Genomic DNA, 21,372 nt, shown 5'->3' on the forward strand with positions numbered 1-21,372 from the left:
TATTCTTCTATTGGGACAATAAACAGTTTCATACGATCATTTGAGCTGTAGTGAATAATGTGTCTCGGTTCAGAGTGCACCTTCCTGCAGTGGAGATAGGGAGAGGCCAGGATTGCTGCTGCTTGTTGTAAGGCAGGATAGGCCAGGGCAGGGGAGGGAGGAAAGGCTTGGGGAGAAAGCCAAGCTGCAGCTAGCACAGCCTCCAATACACATAGTGGTTGGTTGCTGATACAGTACTGTAGGTGGACAACAGGTGCTAGGCTTCATAAAGTTTCTTTACGAGCTGCCCAGACAGTGCACAGTAAGTTAGCAGCATATCTCTACTATATAATGCTGTTGATCTATAAGAGGATTTGTCATCCTACTATCCAGGTTTTCACACTGACAACACAATCTTGTTGTCTGGTCATATAATATCTTACAGTAGTATAAGCCTTTAATCCTAGATTCAAAGTTTCCAGTGCTTACAGTGATGTCTACTGTTTAGTTATGTCTGTAAAAACAGTCATGTCTACTGTCTAGTTATGTCTGTAAAAACAGTAGTCTACTGTCTAGTTATGTCTGTAAAAACAGTAACGTCTACTGTCTAGTTATGTCTGTAAAAACAGTAGTCTACTGTTTAGTTATGTCTGTAAAAACAGTAACGCCTACTGTCTAGTTATGTCTGTAAAAACAGTAACGTCTACTGTCTAGTTATGTCTGTAAAAACAGTAGTCTACTGTTTAGTTATGTCTGTAAAAACAGTAACGCCTACTGTCTAGTTATGTCTGTAAAATATGTAACATCTATTGTCTAGTTATGTCTGTAAAAACAGAAACGTCTACTGTCTAGTTATGTCTGTAAAAACAGTAACGTCTAGTGTCTAGTTATGTCTGTAATAACAGTAACGTCTAGTGTCTAGTTATGTCTGTAAAACATGTAACGTCTACTGTCTAGTTATGTCTGTAAAAACAGAAACGTCTACTGTCTAGTTATGTCTGTAAAAACAGTAACGTCTATTGTCTAGTTATGTCTGTAAAAACAGTAACGTCTATTGTCTAGTTATGTCTGTAAAAACAGTAACGTCTACTGTCTAGTTATGTCTGTAAAAACAAAAAGTACACATGCACAAAAAATAACTGTAAAAAAAGACTGAAGGTGTGATAAGCCACTCTCCAAAAGAGAATGAAACTGAAGTCTGTATGCACACGACAAATGTTGTGTTGCCTCTCTGGAACAGCCATTTCCTAAACAGCAGATGGTTCCTGACCCTGGGAATGGGACACTGTGGTGGAGGAGGAGCTGTCGCCCTAAAAAAACACTTCCTGCTTCACACGCTCTGTGTGTGTGTGTGCACATCTTTGAGTCTTTCATTCTGTATGTGTGTGTGTGTGTGTGTGTGTGTGTGTGTGTGTGTGTGTGTGTATCCTATATGTGCAGTATTTGAGTGTGTGTCTATTTACATCATCTACAATATTTGTATGAGAGTGGATGCATCTATTGTGTGTATCTGTTTGTGCTATTCACTGTGCAATTCCACTTTCTTCCCACCAGGTTATATGATAAATGTGCCTTTGTGTCCAATTCCAAACATTCCATCAGCAGCCTGTTGTAACAGAAAAGTAACACAAAATGTATTATTCTATCAACATATTATGTCCAATATAATAGATTATTCTTTCTTTGCAAAAATGAAAACTACAGACTAGACATCGTAAAACCTCCATTATTGCCCCCAACACAACATATTGGGTGGATTGAGTGTGTGTGGGTGCGTGGGTGTGTGCCTGTGTGGGTGTGTGTGTCTGTCTGTTTGTCTGTGTGTGTGTGCGCATGCGTGAATGCGTATGTGTGTGTGCATACATGCGTGTGACACAGTCAAGCTGTGGGAGCAGGTGTTTGAGAGGATGATCGGCGGTAGCCTGATTGTCTAACTACTGAGGAAAATGATGTTTCCTATTGTTCTGACTGTCAACATCGGACCCCAAGTGCCACTCACACACCACACTGATCAGGTGTTTGCCATAAAAGAGAAAACATTCAGCAAATCAAAGGACAAACTTTCACCTCTCTCCTTTCTGATGATTAGACTGAGACTATAAGGTTCTCTCTGCATTTTTTGGTCAAAATGTAGTTATTGATATAGCCTTGTTCTGTTCAGTGTTCTCAACTTATATAGTACTCTAGATACCCAATTCATGTTTCTCTGTTCAAAAGAATACACAATAAAAAGTGCTGACACCATTCAAACCGATTAGGATTCAGAACTTTAAAGCCAATTATCTCAGAATCCTCTTTTTTGCAGATAGAACCTTATAGTTCCAGGCTCTCGACATGGTGAAGTGACCTGGCCCACTTCAAAAACCAAAAAAGTGCTGCCAAAATGTTTACAAAACACACACCTGATGTTATTACATGTAGTCAAAATAACTGTCCAATCAAAAAGAATTTAAATCTGAAGAAAATATAGATACTAACATAAGGGGATTAAATGATGACGAAATAGTCAGTAGACAATGTAACCTGGTTCCTTATTGTATGTGTGCCAGCCACATTCTTTTTAATAAAGCAAGATTAAATGAAAGTCAGATTCAGCTGCCTAGGAAATGGTGAAAATACCTGAGGGCTTGAAAGCAGTCAATTGAACCACCTGGTAAAGTAAAACAGACATGTTGATGTCTGGGAGATGGATCAGAATTCGTAAAATACACAATGAACCATTTAGGAGTGATAGTAGGCCAAATAAGAGGATAGAGTCTCTTTAGATGCATAATACCAAACATACCTGGTTTCCTGATGCTGGTTTCAAGGAGAAACGACTTTCTTTTCCAAAACTCTCTGAAAGACAAAAAGGCAAAATCTCACAGAGATGCATTTATTCACCTGGTACTAAAGGAGAAGTTTACCCAAAATCTAGAAACCAAGTGATTCCATACATTGAAACTAGTTCAGTGGAGTTTGCCCTCTCCCCCTCTCTCTCCATGTAGTACTGAAACAGCGGCAAAAGCAGTTCATCTGACTGGTGACGTTGCTGGATGCAGGCCTCACTTTGCGCTGTTGCCAGTGAATTCATGATACACAAATCTGCAAATTGTGGACAAATTCATTGTTTTATTGAAGCGTACTGCGAAATTAGCTATTTTTGTCAAAAGTATTATCGGTTTTGAGTCAGGAAATGTGTACTTTTCGACCCCAAACAGTAGCGATTATTTTATATCATGGAGGGGTGCTGATGGTGTCGTCGCCTGAGTATTCGTCCGGAGAATTGAGGCAAATTGCAGCAGTAGCTGGATCACAGCCCCAACCCTGTCGCTTTCTCTTCTCAAATGTGCCTTTGTATTTTGGCACTGCGCCATATCCAGTCCATGGAAATATAGTAGCAACAGTTGTATCTTTTAGTATCCTTCAGTTTCCTGTCCCCATAATTTCAGATTGCACATCTTATTCATATACATCCCCACTGAAGTGCTTGCTACCCACATGCAGCAATGCAAGGTTGGCTGCAGGAGTATTTATATTGTATTTACTATTTCGAATTGCTATTAACCTTCTTCTGCATCACTCCATATCTTTTATAGGAAAACCATTGACATTTGGTGGCTTCTTCCCTTGATTTACTGTGTAAAGTGCAGTCAGGGACCGGACATCAGCTTGCTCTTGCAGCCATCTCTTTTTCCACTTTGCATAACTAACTTTACCTGTGATTTGTCTAACCATTAACTTTTGCACCAGGTTCTTTCTCACCCATTAAAGAATTGAATTTGTGACATCAAGCTCCATATAAGGGCATATTGTGACGTTTCTACATTGCAGGGTCTACCCCATGAGGGCGTACATGAGGGCGTACATGAGGGCGTACATGAGGGCGTACATGCGCAGTTGTTACCCATCGCCGCTGCTGTGGAGTCGACTAGATAAAATAATAATATAAAATAATCACAAATATTTTAGGTTGAAATATACAAGTTTCCTGACTCAAACCCGATAGTACTTTGACAAAAATAGCTAATTCGGCAGTACACTTTCAATAAAATAACACATTTCTGAATAATGAATTCACTGGCAACGGAGTAGAGCGAGGCCTGCATCCAGCACAAGTCACAAGTCACGTGACCCATTTTTGCAGCTGTTTCAGTACTACAGGGAGAGAGAAGGGGAGAGGGCAAACTCCACTAAACTAGTTTCAATGTATGGAATCATTTGGGAGTTTTGGGTAAACTTTGCCTTTAATGGCGTTCATGTCAGGTTCGTTGAACACCTAAGTGTAATATCCAGACTGCATGACCCCTTGCACCACAACCCACCACTAACCAACCCTAACCCAACCCAACCCAGCCTACCCAAAACCAGACAACCTTCCCCCAACCTGACCCACCCCAACCCTCCACAGCCCCAATCCTCACTCCAACCCCAGGGCCACCCACCCCACTCTGGCCAGCCTCTCCTACCACTCTTGATGACCAGTGAGGTGGAGGTGGTGCTGCCGGGGCCTGAGATGTCGCTGGTCTCTGGGCTGGAGGGAGGTGGCAGACTGTGGGTCCACGTCTGGGCTGGACTCCTCTGGGACGGCAGAAAGCTGATTGGCTGGGAACAGTTCTACAACCAATGAGATTGCATTGAGAAGTTTACATGAGGCTGTCTGACTGTGTATTCAATGCATGTTCATCTTGAGTTAGCATAATGTTTTTCTCCAGGTTGAGAATAATCAAAATGTTAGTACGGATGTCGCTGTATGCTTTTTGGCTCACCGTGAAAGACAAGGCTTTCCTCTTCTCTTTGATCCTCTTTATGGCATTCCTCACCTTTAAGAAAAGCAGACAATACCCTCAGTAGCTTGTACTGCCACTGACGTGTTTGGCGTTGGCATGCCACAGATAGACAACTGCATTCTGAGAGAAAGAAGCCCTGCTGAAACAGAGTTCTTAGAAAACATACCTCACTATTGTAAACCGCATACACCAGGAATATGTACAGACCCTACAGGAAGGAAAAGACAGAAGACAATGTACAATATAGTGAGTTATTTCTATGGAGCCTTCAACAGCCTAAGTATAGTTTGAGGATGATGAGGTTTACCTCCCCTCTCTCCGGATGAAGCCTCACAATAAATCTAAATTAACTAGCAGCTCTCTGAGGGTTACTCCGGGGCCATGGCCAGCTCATTCACATGAATTAACAACCATGCAGGAAGCTTATATGAGAGAGAGAGCAAGAAAGAGAGAGAGAGAGAGGGAGAGCGCACAGAGTAACACACAGAGAGAGAGAGAGAGAGATAGCGAAAGAGAGAGGTAGAGGTAGAAAGAGAAAATTAGAGGGGAAGTGCAGAGTACCTCCATCTGATTTACAAGTCTTATCAGGAGTGTGATGGGAAGAGAGGTGGAGGTGAATCTGGCAAGGGGCCAGCCTTGAGCCCTGTCCTTCAAAGGTCCAGACTGAGCCACCCTTTCCCACACACTACACTGCTCCTGCGGCCCACCAACCCGCTTATCTAGCCCATCTCTCTCTCTCTCTCTCTCTCTCTCGCTCGCTCTCTACAAACTTTTACAGACAAAGATCCTTGAAAGGATGGCTTTGCTTACCTGGAAAGCATTGAGAGCGATGAAGACATAGGCCACCATCATGGATAGGTGCACCAGGACTCCACACAGCCAGGTAAGGCCCAGCACTGGCAGTAGAATAAGGACTGGTCGCGTCACAGCCCTGCAGAAGTCAGACTGTCAGTATAGAACACACACCCACTCACGCACCGACCCCCACACACACACTCTCCTGGCAGGACTCAGCTGATGCTGAATAGAAGTCCATTATGGCATCTAGCTATTGTCACGCACACACACACACACACACACACACACACACACACACACACACACACACACACACACACACACACACACACACACACACACACACACACACACACACACACACACACACACACACACACACACACAAACTGCACAGAATGTAGTTATGTGACAACCACAGCTATACTTGATGCGAGTGTATTCAATTTAAATTAGTAAAAATAGTAATAATAATCACATTATTACATTATTATCATGTATGCTCTGTGTCTCTGATTTGTTGTCGTCCTGCTGCACCTGGGCCAGGAAATTGAGTTCACGTTGAACTTTGTCTACAAGGACAAAGTGAGCAATTCCTCTTCTTCCTTTGCTTTTCTTTTCAATTTAGTCTTCTTTCCAAACTTGTGACATCTCATCACATTCTTACGGGGAACAGATAGACTGTGGAGGGGGCAGAGATGGCTTGCTTACTCCTTCACTCTCTTTACAAGGAAATGAAGAGGTGATGATTGAAAATAAATATCTCAATGAAATACTGTCTTGGTGTTCATAGATGTGCAGTGTGCACAATATCATTGTTTTATTTGTCTTGTCTCTGCATGTAGGCAGCTATATATGAGCATAGCATGTTTAGACCCTGTCTATATTGGGACAGCACTGAACCCTATGCCCTGGTCCCTGTTTAGAGTCCACATTGACCAGACAATGAGCTCAGTGAAAAGCACACAGACCAACACACACCCACACAGTCTGCCTCTCCGTCTCTCTGTCTCGATAGGACCAGGTGTTAGACTGATAAGACCTATAACAACTCCCACTACTTCAGACTCAAACTACCTCATTCTCATACACTTACAGTCTCTCTGTTGAGTTCAGTTAAGTTTGGCTGTGTGGATCGGTCACTTGTGGATTTGAAAATCACCTATTCCACAGATTGTACTTCAAAGGAAATTTCTCTGACAGCTCTCTGTCTCGTTGTATCGCACATATAAAACATACCATGAAAAACCACCAAGTGTTGGATGTTGGGTCGCAGAATCAAAACACAATGTATGTGTCCTAGGTTTGCATGTGCGTGAGAGAGCAGGAGAGTCAGGGAAAGAGGACGAGAGACTGAATGAGAGCGAATGAGAGAGAGAGAGTGGTTGAGAGAGAGAGAGAAAGAGAGAGCTATAGTGTGGTGACTCACCAGGTCAGGTCGAAGGTATGGAGTTTAGATGCTGAACTGGGAGTGAGCATCTTCGCGCGACGACGAGCGCTGGACACTGTCACTATGACTACCCGGCAAAGCACCACTGCATTGACCTAGGAGTACACAAAGTCTTAGAACAACTGATGGACATGCCATATTGTTGCTGCATGACACATGTATGACACATGAATAACCATCACAGGTGAGCACACACACACACAAATGCACACACACACACATGCAAATGCACACACACACACACAAATGCACAAACACACAGTAAAGTGAAGTAACACAAGTAAAGCAAAGCTACATACGACCAAGATAAACAGAACAGGTCCCACAAAAGCCCAAATCATATCAGTCTCCACATTGAGCCAGCAGTGATTGTCTGCTTTGTACTTGTCCAAGGATATCGTCAAGGTTACACCAACAATCACAACAGGTAGACCTGCAAAAAGAAAGCAACAATATGTTTTTTTTTACAGGAATATAACACAGGAATGTCTTGAATAAAGAGAGTTGACATTGCTGTGTTACAGGCACTGCAGTAGACATCATTCACCAGCCATTCTGTTTCCTCTGAAAAAAGTGAACACCTCAGACAGCTGGCCAATAGATGAGCATCTTATAACACATCATCATGAGCATGTTTAGCTATTTGAATAAATACACTCTCCCAATGTGGTCAGTAGGAACACAGCCTTTGGTCTAGATGAGTTGTGTTCCAGACAGCACTGTGCACAAACTGGGCTTGTAGGATATCGGCCAGTGTCTTGTGTGACTGGATGAGTCCTGTGTGGAGTGTATCAGGACATTGTGTTATAGCTGTAGTGTGTTTTACCCCAGCCGATGGAATAGTACATCTTCATCCTGCGGTCCTCGCTGATGTTGACAGACACCACCTTACTCCACAGCAGCAGCCCCTCCACCAGCATCCAGGAGAAGGAGGCCATGAAGAAAAAGTGCAGCAGGGCCGTCACCACCAGACACGCCCCCTAGTGGACAGGAGGGACAAAGCATTGACACACTTGTCCGCCATTTAAGTAACACACATATAGTGCTGTGGTCTAGAGAAGAGAATGTCCTATCATACATTCATCAACCGAAGCAGATAAAAGCCCACAGGCACATGGATCTCTGACCCTATGCCCTCCTCTAGTTCATATTACCCATAACCATACAGAGAATGAGATGTTTGAAGAGAGACAGAGCTACTGTATGTAAAGAGTCCCACCTCGTTAGCAGAGGCCCAGTCACTGCACATCAGCAGCAGCTCAGCTATTCCCAGAGCCACGATCAGGTTCTTATGGACAGTGGTGCGGTCAGACTTAGGAACTCTGAACCCACACCAGGCCAGACGGGAGAGGGGAGAGGGGAGAGGGGAGAGGGAGGGGAGAGGGGAGAGGGGGAGAGGGGAGAGGGGAGACAGACACAGAGAGATGATCAAGGTCAGACCAACATACAGCTAGTCTGTGAGTCAGTAATCATACATAAATACTAAACACAGCAGCAATGGGTCTGCTCAACATGGTAAAGAAGACATATTGTACAGACAGACCTAATCATTCAAACACATGTCTTGTACCCTCCACATGCTAGTAGATTATTCCATGAAGCAGAGCACCACTCACCCCACAGCAATGAAGAGGATGAAGGTGAAGAGTAGGCCACACAGAGACACTCCACAGCCAATGAACGTCATCACCTGGAGGGCTTTTTCATTCTCTGGACTCCTCTGACACACACACACACACACAGGTATTTATCAGAAACTATACTGACTATAAGTGTCTATTCTCTATTGAGTGCACTATTTCACAATGTGGAATGTGGTGTCTTGTGGAGGATAGAATGGACCTTTACCTGGACTTCATAGACTTGCATCAACAGGGCAAAGTTGGTGGTGTGGTTGCAGAAGCAGACAGTGGAGTCGTATTGTTTAGAGATGACCTCACATCCTCTAGTAGACCACCACCCCCCTGCCTCTGGCCTAGAGGAGGACAACAGTTTACACTTTCATCGCATTTTATGGTAACCTTTACACTAATGAATCAAACACTGATTTCTATTGATGTAATGGCAGAACATGTGCTGTCATTATACTCACATCAGATCAAAGTCCCAGAATGCACAGACTGGGTCATACACGGTCCCTACAGGATTCTAAAGGAATCAATGGAACAGGACATCCTTTCACACTTACAGTAAAGGACAGACTTATGGAGGAGAACAAGGGACATATATCATATTCTCTGTGAGCGAGGCAGAGGTATATAGTGTATAGAGGAATATATTCCATGTGAGTGTGAGACTAACCTGAGCTCTGTGTTGGAGCTGGAAGCGTACAGCCATGCTGACAGGCTGTCCGTCACCCAGGACTGTAGTAGAGATGACAGAAGAGCCCAGGATGGTGCCCAGGTACCTGACACACAAAGCACAGCACAGGCCATATGGGGACAGTCACACATAAGGCTGGATATCAACACTGGCTTATGCTCAGTAGGCACTAATGGAAAAAAGTCTTAATGGAAAATGAAAATTAATGTTCTTAATGGACTGATTCATATCTACAGTAATTCATGAAAAAAAGACTTGTCCTTTTTCAAGTTATTTATTCTCATTTCGTGCCTACTCAGTGTCACCCTGGTCTAAAACAGTTCCCTACCTTTGGATGCCATCGGTGACGATGGGAAACATGGTGATGTTCTCCTCTGAGTTGAAGAGAGGCCGCAGGGAACTGTACCACGTGTTGACCACAGTCACCTTCTGGAAGCCTGCTCATACAACATCCACATAAACAACAACATCAACATCCACATAAACAACAACATCAACATCCACATAAACATCAACATCCACATAAACATCCACATAAACAACAACATCAACATCCACATAAACATCAACATCCACATAAACAACAACATCAACATCCACATAAACAACAACATCAACATCCACATAAACAACAACATCAACATCCACATAAACAACAACATAAACATCCACATAAACAACAACATCAACATCCACATAAACATCAACATCCACATAAACAACAACATCAACATCCACATAAACAACATCAACATCCACATAAACACCAACATCCACATAAACAACAACATCAACATCCACATAAACAACAACATCAACATCCACATAAACAACAACATCAACATCAACATAAACATCAACATCAACATCCACATAAACATCAACATCCACATAAACAACAACATCAACATCCACATAAACAACAACATCAACATCCACATAAACAACATCAACATCCACATAAACAACAACATCCACATAAACAACAACAACAACAACATCCACATAAACATCAACATCCACATAAACAACAACATCCACATAAACATAAACAACAACCACATCAACATCCACATAAACAACAACATCCACATAAACATAAACAACAACCACATAAACATCAACATCCACATAAACAACAACATCCACATAAACATCCACATAAACAACAACATCCACATAAACATAAACAACAACCACATAAACATCAACATCCACATAAACAACAACATCCACATAAACAACCTCCACATAAACAACATCCACATAAACAACATCCACATAAACAACAACATCCACATAAACAACAACAACATCCACATAAACAACAACATCAACATCCACATAAACAACATCAACATTTGCATAAACATCAACATCCACATAAACAAAAACATCCACATAAACAACATCCACATAAACAACAACATCAACATCCACATAAACAACATCAACATTTGCATAAACATCAACATCCACATAAACAACATCAACATCCACATAAACAACACCATCAACATCAACATCCACATAAACAACACCATCAACATCCACATCCACATAGACAACAACATCAACATCCACATAAACAACATCAACATCCACATCCACATAGACAACAACATCAACATCCACATAAACAACACCATCAACATCCACATCCACATAGACAACAACATCAACATCCACATAAACAACATCAACATCCACATCCACATAGACAACAACATCAACATCCACATAGACAACAACATCAACATCCACATAAACAACATCAACATCCACATCCACATAAACAACAACATCAACATCCACATAAACAACAACATCAACATCCACATAAAGAACAACATCCACATAAACAACATCAACATCCACATAAACAACAACATCAACATCCACATAAACAACAACATCCACATAAACAACAACATCAACATCCACATAAACAACACTTCTAAGAACACTAGACAGTTTAACAATGCAGCACAAATTGGAAACACAGAGCAATGTTATGTCTCACAATAGCCAGCTAATATAGATTGTGAATAGTTGTATGAAGTCAAGTGGTACTACAAATGGATGAAAACATACTGTCTGTACCATGCACTGACAAGTGTGTACCAGTACATACACTAAGAACAGCTGCTCTTTCCATGACATAGACTGACCAGGTGAATCCAAGTGAAACTATGATCCCTTATTGATGTCACTTGTTAAATCCACTTCAATCAGTGTAGATGAAGGGGAGGAGACAGGTTAAAGAAGGATTTTTAAGCCTTGAGACAACTAAGACATGGATTGTGTATGTGTGCCATTCGTTCATTCAGAGGGTGAATGGGCAAGACAAAAGATTTAAGTGCCATTGAACGGGGTATTGTAGTAGGTGCCAGGCTTTTCACGCTCAACAGTTTCTTGTGTGTATCAAGAATGGTCCACCTACCCAAAGGACATCCAGCCAACTTGACACAACTGTGGGAAGCATTGGAGTCAACATGGGCCAGCATCTCTGTGGAATGCTTTCAACACCTTGTAGTGTCCATGCCCTGACGAAATGAGGCTGTTCTGAGGGCAAACACGGGGGGTGCAACTTGCAACTCAATATTAGGAATGTGTTCTTCATGTTTTGTACACTCAGTGTTCAAACAGTGCTTGATAAATTCTTGGTATGTATTTTAAAATCCTGCTTCACTACTGTAGGTGTTTTTACTGTTAGAGGAATGCATGGTTGAGACTGTAAAGTAGTCGGCTGGCTATGATTGAAGGAGTGCATATTCTCATCTAGACACAGTACAGCTACAGACAGCACAGTTACAGACAGTACAGCGCTCTCAGGGATGTCTCTCACCGTTGTCATGGAGATCCTGCATGTTCTGTGTGGGGACTGAGATGCAGTCTATGTTGGTGTCGCTGTCCACCACTGGACCACAGAACTTAGACCCGCTAGATTCCTCTCCCAGACTCTGCTGCTGGACCTCCAGTTCTGAATGACATAAATAACTATTTTCAGTGGAATTAACTATAGGAAGAGGAATGGTTGTAGTCACAGCAGCACATCCTACAAAAAGTGCTAATGAGTAAACATGCAAAGGACAGAAAGGCTTGTACACTATATGCTCCTACATGCTACCACCTGTGACCTGATGAAGACAGGTCCACTGTGGATAGGAAGGTTGACATTAAAGGTGGTATAAGGAGCATACATAGTGTAGTGGGCAGGCCTAGCTGTCATTTTTGTATTATAGTAAGAGGAACAGCTAAGTGCTCCATAGCGGTTGGTAAATGACGTTATATTGTAGCAAGATGCCTGTGTTCGGCAATAGTAGGTCTAGAAGAACAAAGGAAAGAACAAGTATGAAGCTCATGTCGCGGGGTCCAAATAAGGTCCAGGTTTCTCTGAATAGCAGTAGACGCATGACCCACATGAGAAAATACTATATTATAAACTGTCACGGCCTGACCATGTTAAGCTGTTATTTTCTATGGTAGAGTTGGTCAGGGCGTGACAGGGGGGTTTAGTCTATGTGTTCTATTTCTATGTTGTTAGGTTCTAGTTTTTGTATTTCTATGTTGGTTTGTTTGGGATGATCTCCAATTAGAGGCAGCTGGTCCTCATTGTCTCTAATTGGAGATCATACTTAAGTAAGGTTTTTTTCTACCTGGGTTTTGTGGGTGATTATTTTTGAGTAGTGTTTGTTTCAGCTCTGCGTCACGGTTTGTTGTTTTGTTTATTCAGTTTATTTATGTATTGCATAGTTTCACAGATGAAATAAAATGTGGAACGACACACACGCTGCACTTTGGTCCTCTTCTCCTTATGACAACTGTGACAGAATCACCCACCACCAAAGGACCAAGCAGCGTGATCAGGAGTGGACCTGGGGGGACATTTTGAATGGAAAGGGATCCTGGACGTGGGAGGAGATCCAGGCTGGATGGGATCGCCTCCCATGGGAACAGGTGGAGGCAGCGAAAGCAGAACGGCAACGTTACGAGGAGCTAGCACGGCAACGACTGTGTCGCCAATGCGCATTCACAGCCCGGTGCGATCTGTGCCCGCGCCCCGCATTTGCCGTGCTAGGTTGAGCATTCAGCCAGGACGGGTGGTGCCAGCTCTACGCTCGAGACCTCCAGTGTGCCTCCATGGTCCAGTATATCTTGTGCCTGCTCCACGTACCCGGCATCCAGTGAGTCAATCTAGCCTGGTAGCCTGGTTCCTGCTCCCTGCACTAGCCCTGAGGTGCGTGTTACTAGTCTGGCGTCACCTGTGCCAGCCCCACGCATCAGGCCTCCAGTGCACATTCAGTGCACATCCCACATCCCATCCCAGGCGACAGTTCCCAGTCCGGAGCTTCCGGCGACAGTTCCCAGTCCGGAGCTTCCGGCGACAGTTCCCAGTCCGGAGCTTCCGGCGACGTTCTACAGTCCGGAACCTCCTGAGACGACCTGCAGCCCGGAACCTCCGGCGACGGCCTGCAGCCCGGATGGGTGATTATTTTTTAATAGTGTTTGTTTCACCTCTGAGTCATGGTTTGTTTTGTTTATTCAGTTTATTTATGTATTGCATAATTTCACAGTTTAAATAAAATGTGGAACCACATACACGCTGCACTTTGGTCCTCTTCTCCTTATGACAACCGTGACATAAACAGGGTGGTTCCAACCCTGAATGCTGATTGGCTGACTGCCGTATAACACGGGTATGACAAAACATATATTTTGGCTATTCGAATTATATTGGTAACCAGTTTATAATAGCAATAAGGCACCTCGGGGGTTTGGGGTATATGGCCAATATACCACGGCTAAGGGCTGTATCCAGGCACTCCGCGTTGCCTCGTACATAAGAACAGACCTTAGCTGTGATATATTGGCCATATACCACACCCCCTTGTGCTTTATTGCTTAAGTATACTATAACTACTACAGTATTCACTGTAGTGCTTTAGTGGACTTTACTGTAGTATTCACTGTAGTGTTTTTGCAAACTAAAGTCAGCAAAAAGTATTTACTGTAGCATACTGTAGTATTTACTCTTTACTATAGTATAAATAATGTAGTAAAGGAAAACTGTAGTATATAGTAATTAATGTGGTGTTTTTGCAGATTGTACTATAGTGTATTATTTACTGTTGTGTTTCTGCTGACATGACTGTAGTATTTACTATAGTGTTTTTGTTTTATTATCTTTGACATAGAAGTACAGGCTCTGTCCTTCAGGAAACCTACTGGAGTAATACTAAAAGAGCAACATGTCCAGAACCTGTAGGTAGTTTGGTACTGTAGGTAGGTAGGACTGGGGTCTGAGCGGATAGTTGAAGCGTCTGCTCCTTTCTATAACCTGTAGGTAATACAATATATGGTCTATACTTGGCATGTAGGTTTCTCACTTATGGGTGGCACAAATTGGGATATGGGGTGGGGAATGGGCAGGGTACAGTATGTGCTAATTAGTATAGTATTCTACAGTATACTACAGTTTACTACAGAATTCTATACTAGGTACTGTAATATTCTATAGTATACTTTAGTATTTTTTTTATGTGGGTACACAAAGCAATATCGAACTAATAAAAATATTAAGTGACTAATTCTGAATTAGCCACTGGAAGATGTTATCGGTTCAATATTGCTTTGTGTAGTATGTCTGTCCACTCACTCAGCCTTTCAAAAGCCCACAGAACACACTGTAACAGTCTAGAGAATGTACTGTACTAAGTGACTTACTGATGCTGGAGCTGTGAATGAGCAGATGGTCAGTTTCTGCCATCAGCCGAGTGCTCAGACTGGTCACCATGCGGTCAATACTCTTGACCACAGTCATTGGTCCACTCACCACCTGGGGCACAGGGCAGGGATAAGGGTATGGGGTTCATCATAGCAATATACTGGTCATTGGTAGGGCCCTGACCACGTGACCTGACCAGGATATTAAGCCTATAACTAGGACACAGAGTTTGGTCAGCTGGTCACGAGACTCCTGGCTGTAGTTATTGGAGAAGAGCAGACACTGTGAGTGAAGCAGTGTTACGTGGGTGAGGAAAGCCACAGTGTTTCAGTCCTCTAGCTGCTCTAATACATTCAGTCTGGCTGTGCTGTGCTGCTGTAACCTTGACGGGTAGAAAGGCCTGGGAGAGGGGAGGTGGGTGAAGCGGGGGAGGCGAGCGCTGCATCAATATGAACACTTATCATATGGCTACCACTAGGATACATAGACATATAGTATACATGTTCTACGTAATTGTTTTGGATGGGTCTGTTAACCATAATAGCACACAGTGCTTCTTTTAAAGAACATTCAAGATTGTCTTTGTTGGATATTAAATAAAAATTGTTCAGAGATCATAATAGTCTGTGAAAATGTGCTGCAGCAATATATAAATTAGACCTGTTTATTGTTAAACTAGATATTCATGGATTTAGAGAAGATTACATTTAGTGTATGTGCAATCAAGCTTTATCAAGATTCAGCCTTATGTGTTCTGTACATGTACACTAACTAATTAAGCCAAGCGTAACCATTTATTTGTATACATTCACAGTACACATCTTACTGCCCTCTAGTGGAGATATGATAAAATCATACTCCAGTAGTCATGTCTACGTTCTTAACACCTTGTCTCTGCCTCCTGTTCCCAGTCATTGTTGTAGCCTGCCACTCTGGTACCTGATTTTATTTATTTATTTTTATTTATTTCACCTTTATTTAACCAGGTAGGCAAGTTGAGAACAAGTTCTCATTTACAATTGCGACCTGGCCAAGATAAAGCAAAGCAGTTCGACAACATACAAAAACACAGAGTTACACATGGAGTAAAACAACATACAATCAAAGATGCAGTAGAAGAAAAAAATAAAAATAAAATAAGACTATATACAATGTGAGCAAATGATGTGAGATAAGGGAGGTAAAGGCAAAAAAAAATGCCATGGTGGCAAAGTAAATAAAGTATAGCAAGAAAAACACTGGAATGGTAGATTTGTAGTTTGAAGAAAGTTCAAAGATAAAATATAAATAATATGGTGCAAAGGAGCAAAATAAATAAAATAAATAAATACAGTAGGGGAAGAGGTAGTAGTTTGGGCTAAATTATAGATGGGCTATGTACAGGTGCAGTGATCTGTGAGCTGCTCTGACAGCTGGTGCTTAAAGCTAGTGAGGGAGATAAGTGTTTCCAGTTTCAGAGATTTTTGTAGTTCGTTCCAGTCATTGGCAGCAGAGAACAGGGTAAATGTAAACAGGGCTTCATAAATCACTTTAAATAATTGATTGATACCTGTTTGATGGCCTGCCACTTGGGGACGTTGTCCTGGCTGATGATGCTGTCAGCCACAGTGATGAAGGTGTGGCTGAGCTCCCCAGCGCTGTTGGTGGCCCGGCTGTGGTTCCCCTCCGTGGCCATGTCTGTGGGCACGTCTGCAGCCCGCACCAGCAGTTGGACCAGGGACAGCATGTCTCCAGGCTGCAGCCCCTCCTTGGTGTCTTCCAGGGCCTGCCTGGACATGTTGAGCAGACTGGACACCTGACCCCAGCTCATCTGGCCCCCTGACTGCTCCCCAATCACACCCTCCACACCCTGATGAACACACACACGCACGCACACACACACACACAAATACACACAAATACACACAAAGAGCAGAGGATGTAAAGGAAATCAAAAACTGTAGTTCAAAGAAAATTGGACATCATTTTCTGACAGAACAAAGATAAATTGCTGTGTCAAGTTAAATAAGTTAGAGATCAATCATAAATGTCCTAATCCTGACAGGCAACCAGTGATTTATAGTAATCAGTCTTTACCTGTGTTCCATTGGAGAGCTGCATGAGGTGGTTCATGAAGGGACTGGGATGGGAGCTCTGAAACTCACTCAACCCCTTCATCTTAACATAGCGCTCTGTAACAGAGAGCCATGGGTCAGAAACAGTCCATGGTTCCTCTCTGATGTTTTGTTAGGGTATTTAGTTACAAACCATGTACAGAGTCACAACGATTCATGTTCAGTCATTTCCCCTAATGTGACGCTAAATTCATTTCACTAGTCAATTCAGATATATACATGGTATTGTTGTACAGTAAAGAGTCATGTAGTAAGTACTGTGATAGCCATGTTTGTTACAGTATGTAAGTAATGGTCTAGGCCTATGTAGTGGCGGTTTAGGTAGTGGTTGACTCACCACTGCTGGTCCTGCAGATGAAGGGGAGTGTGGTGGAGCAGTCTGCAGAGCTGTACAAGGGGAGCTGTTGGCTAGACCAGCCCTCTAGAGCCCTGCAGCCCTGCATCTCCCTCTGCCTGTGGACCCCTGCAACACAACACACAGACACACAGCATGAGACAGCTCCAGTAACTACATAATCAGTTTATTGTTCTACTAAAGTTCATGGAAATACATTTAAATGACTTATTTGCGTCAAGTGAGCTCTTGATTTTGTGACACCTTTGTTTACTCCATGGTCCTCTAAGTACTTGGTTTAATTTAGCATGCTGTAGCATAACATGTTTTCAATCTAAAGCAATTTACATGTATAAGTAAAATACTATCATATTTTCATGTTCATATTCAACAACCTTTGAAAAACACAGACAATTCATTGCAATTATTTTAACCATGTTTGACATTTTTACTGAGAATGGCTGCCAACAAAAAGCCAGTCAACTTGTTACTCACAGAAATGGAATTCCTTCTTTTTCCTGGCGCTTAAACGTTTTGTTGCTTTTCACTATTGAGTAGAGCTCCATTCTCTTCGTAAAGCACAGACCTCATACTTGTGTGAATCCCCCTCCTCTGCCCTCCACATGGCCTTTAGCCAGTGAACCACGCTAACCAGTTTCCTCTCCCCCATGACTCTCTCTCAGACAGACATACTGGATGTGTTCAGGCAGACAGCCACTGGTTTAACTGGCCTCTTTTGAGGTAGATCACCCAGAACGATTCAACAACCAACTGACAGGGGACTGGGAACAATCACCACTGACTCAGTATTGGATTAGTAATAGCTACGGATTGATCTGGAAGAAGGACAATAGGTTTGCAATAGAAAGCTCTATAAAGGTACCATATCAGAATTAAAAAGCTATGTGAAAGAAACAAAATACCTACATTTTGATTTTAAATCTGCAGGAGGCCACCCAAATAATGCATCGTGAATTTTGTGTGTGAACAAATCCTTCTTCAATGGAAAGTAGGCTACCTAACTAGGACCAAGAGACCGCAAAGGGCATGTGAAACAAAATGCCTGACAGTAAATTTAAATGGCCAAGATTCAACTGCTAAGATGACAATTAAACCAAACAAAAAATATATCAACCTGGAATCAAAAGCACTGATAAAAAGCACATCCAATAAAGATCAGATTATGGCTATATTTTATGTAGGGATCTCTCATTGTTGTGTGAGTGTTGGTGCAGTCTCACCTGGACAGAACAGACTGGCTGACACCTCTCTTACCACTGGATGACGGGTCATATTATCAATACTCCAGGTAAAGATAGCTTGCTGGGTCAAAGGCGAGCAGCCGTCCAGGGCACGGAACTGCCTCTGCTCCAAGGATGTGTCCCAGACATTCAGATCTGTGATATTCCCTACGAAGGGTTCAGTGAAGTTCCCTCCAAATGAGTCCTGGTCCTGCCCCAGGATAAGTATCCCCTCTCCATGTATGTCCCTGGGGGTGTCAGTCCTGGAGCCCATAGCCCCTTTCTCCCCGTCCACATAGATGGCCCAGTGGCCGTCAGCCTTGCGCCAGGTAACACAGAGGTGGTGCCAGGCCCCATCGTTGAGGAAGGAGGCCTTGTAGGGGAGGTGCTGCCCGTGGACAATGAGCGCCAGTAGTATGCGTCCTGTTCTGTCCACCTGCCCGCGCAGCTGGAACTCATTGGTGAAGACAGGTGCGGCGTAGGAGTACATGGTGGACACCTGGTCCCACTGGGGGTCCCACTGCACGCGGACACACACGCTCACCGCTGGTAGGGCCGGAAACATCATGTTGACACGGCCGTAGCCCTCCTGAGAATCCCTGGGAAAGTTCAGGGCTTGGAAGAGCATGTCTAACAGGTAGAGACAGAAGAAGATCATCACTCTCTATGCTGGCCTTGATCACAACACAACGCCAAGGTATCGATCATCATTTATAGACAACTTGATAGAGTGGAAGAGATAAATGCAATATGGCATCAAGACATAGCTGCTGTAGTTGCTAAACTCACACTGTTTGGCTAGTGCCAGAGGCCTGCTTGTTGGTCTGTTGGGGTCCCTGACCCACATGGGTCCATGCAGGCCTGCCCGCCTCTGGAGCTCCAGGGTTCCCTCCTCGTCTTCAGGCTGGCCCAGGGTGGTGAGGGAGCTGAACTGGCCGCTGCAGAAGCTCTCTGCCTGGGAGAGGTCCAGGGATACGTTGACCAGCTGGAACACCCAGTCTGATGTTTGATGGACCAGACTGCCCTCTGTCATTATGACCACAAAACCACAAATAGGCATGGATCACACTTTACAGGAACACCTCTATCATCTCTTTAAGCAAATCTCTATGGAAACAACAGGGAAATGACATGATATCCTAAAGACATTCTAGCATCATACATCAGGTTGTAAGAGTTGCTGCCATGGTATTGAAAGTGATTGACAGTTCCAGAACTCACCGCCTGAGTCCATCTCTCCTTTGTCTGGCCCCGGCTGTGTTGGCTCACATTCACACAGCACCTACAATAGAGGAAACATTTACTCTGCTTTATTCTGTTGGCTAGGGCATAGACATAATATCCTTGATATGTACTTATTCAATGAACTCAGTATAGAAACAAGCAGAACCATGGAGTCAAATGAATAGTTGCGTTTAGCCTATGAAACGTATCAGATCTACCAATAAATTCATTAATTTCTACAGTAAAACGCTGAAAACAATGAATGGATTCATATTCCACATTATTTCATTTTATATATATAAGAAAGTAATAGACATTACCACTATGCAACAGAGCAGAAGCCCAGACAGGAGGGCTCCAGTCATCTCTATGTCTCAGTGTTCCACAGCTGAAACAAAACACAATGCTAACTGGTCTCTGCCTTTCAGGAGACACTTAGGTTTCTTCAATGGATCATACTGTAGCCTCTATTCATATCAAAGACCAATACACCTCTGTTCAACAATACAATGACTAACACAGTGCAACAACATACTGTATAAACAATGTTTGAAGTATTATAGATATTATACTATATTTTGTGTATATTTCAAAGAGAACCACTTCAAATAAAATAGCGATAGGCTACTTATCTTACCGTACAACACACATCAAAGTTACCCCAGACCCACACTGCAACAGGTGATGTCCCCTTATTTGTGTAACTGGGCTTACTGTAGACTCGTAGTGAACAGACTGCTCCGACTCCAGCTTTTACTGCCTAGTGCTACTCCAAGGCTGCTGTAACTCTCCTTAAATACTGAGGATCACTACTCTGATTTCCTGCGTGTGCTCTGACCATTGTCCAGTCTAGTCAGTTCATCCACTGTTCAGCCGCTTTTGCCTCCAGTATCTCCTGCCTGACTGGTCTCTATGGAGAAGTCTCTGCTGTGCATTGTGAGGAGCATCTGTCTGTTGCCTTTCTGTCCAACAGTCAACCTCTGCCTTCAGCCAGCCCCCCCTCCCTAGCACCAACACCACCACCACACTCTTCAGCACCCTTGAATCAGTAGCATGCTTTGTCATGCAAATCAGGCCATTTTTTTAAGAACTCTACGTACACAAGCAGTGCCAAGTGTTTGGTACGGAGAGTTCATCAAGACCAGCAGGGTGGCAAGCATTTCTGCACCACTCTTATTGTCTGCTACTGCTTCTGCTATTTACTGTATACATCAAGGTACGCTACATGACCAACAGTATGTGGACTCCTGCTCGTCGAACATCTCATTCCAAAATCATGGGCATTAATATGGAGTTGGTCCCCGCTTTGCTGCTATAACAGCCTCCACTCTTCTGGGAAGACTTTCCACTAGATGTTGGAACATTGCTGTGGGGACTCGCTTCCATCCATCCACAAGAGCATTAGTGAGGTGG

The 21,372-nt window shown here is 43.1% G+C and overlaps 1 protein-coding gene across 3 annotated transcripts; it reads right to left on the minus strand.

Annotated features, from left to right (window-relative positions):
* Nucleotides 1-1,349: 1,349 nt before the first annotated feature.
* adgrd2 (adhesion G protein-coupled receptor D2) lies at nucleotides 1,350-20,962 on the minus strand. 3 transcript variants are annotated; one of them, XM_014171644.2, is made up of 26 exons: nucleotides 20,597-20,962; nucleotides 20,280-20,347; nucleotides 19,957-20,017; nucleotides 19,525-19,761; nucleotides 18,736-19,365; nucleotides 17,498-17,623; nucleotides 17,123-17,217; nucleotides 16,596-16,895; nucleotides 15,046-15,157; nucleotides 12,167-12,301; nucleotides 9,647-9,755; nucleotides 9,298-9,403; nucleotides 9,089-9,144; nucleotides 8,845-8,971; nucleotides 8,613-8,716; nucleotides 8,216-8,318; nucleotides 7,823-7,976; nucleotides 7,296-7,429; nucleotides 6,976-7,091; nucleotides 5,559-5,679; nucleotides 4,915-4,956; nucleotides 4,728-4,781; nucleotides 4,428-4,575; nucleotides 2,765-2,817; nucleotides 2,599-2,629; nucleotides 1,350-1,585 (listed from the first exon to the last, which is right to left on the minus strand). In XM_014171644.2, exons 2-26 carry the CDS (start codon nucleotides 20,322-20,324, stop codon nucleotides 1,578-1,580), a joined length of 3,207 nt encoding a protein of 1,068 aa, XP_014027119.2. In that variant the 5' UTR covers nucleotides 20,325-20,347; nucleotides 20,597-20,962; the 3' UTR covers nucleotides 1,350-1,577. The 3 variants fall into 3 exon arrangements, with proteins under 3 accessions (XP_014027119.2, XP_045562842.1, XP_014027118.2); XM_045706886.1 differs by lacking the exon at nucleotides 2,599-2,629 and having other exon boundaries at nucleotides 20,674-20,962; XM_014171643.2 differs by lacking the exon at nucleotides 2,599-2,629.
* Between the last annotated feature and the right edge of the window lie 410 nt (nucleotides 20,963-21,372).

This window comes from Salmo salar, chromosome ssa24, assembly GCF_905237065.1.
Source record: "Salmo salar chromosome ssa24, Ssal_v3.1, whole genome shotgun sequence".
NCBI lineage: Eukaryota > Metazoa > Chordata > Actinopteri > Salmoniformes > Salmonidae > Salmo > Salmo salar.

What these genes read in the sequence shown, in the direction of transcription:
- adgrd2 (XM_045706886.1), bottom strand. Translation starts at nt 20,324, where the DNA reads ATGACTGGAGCCCTCCTGTCTGGGCTTCTGCTCTGTTGCATAGTG. An exon ending in ATGCGGTTTACAATAGTGAG is followed by an intron (nt 4,782 to 4,914) that starts GTATGTTTTCTA and finishes CTTTTCTTAAAG; the next exon opens with GTGAGGAATGCCATAAAGAG. An exon ending in AACCAGCATCAGGAAACCAG is followed by an intron (nt 1,586 to 2,764) that starts GTATGTTTGGTA and finishes CTGTTACAACAG; the next exon opens with GCTGCTGATGGAATGTTTGG.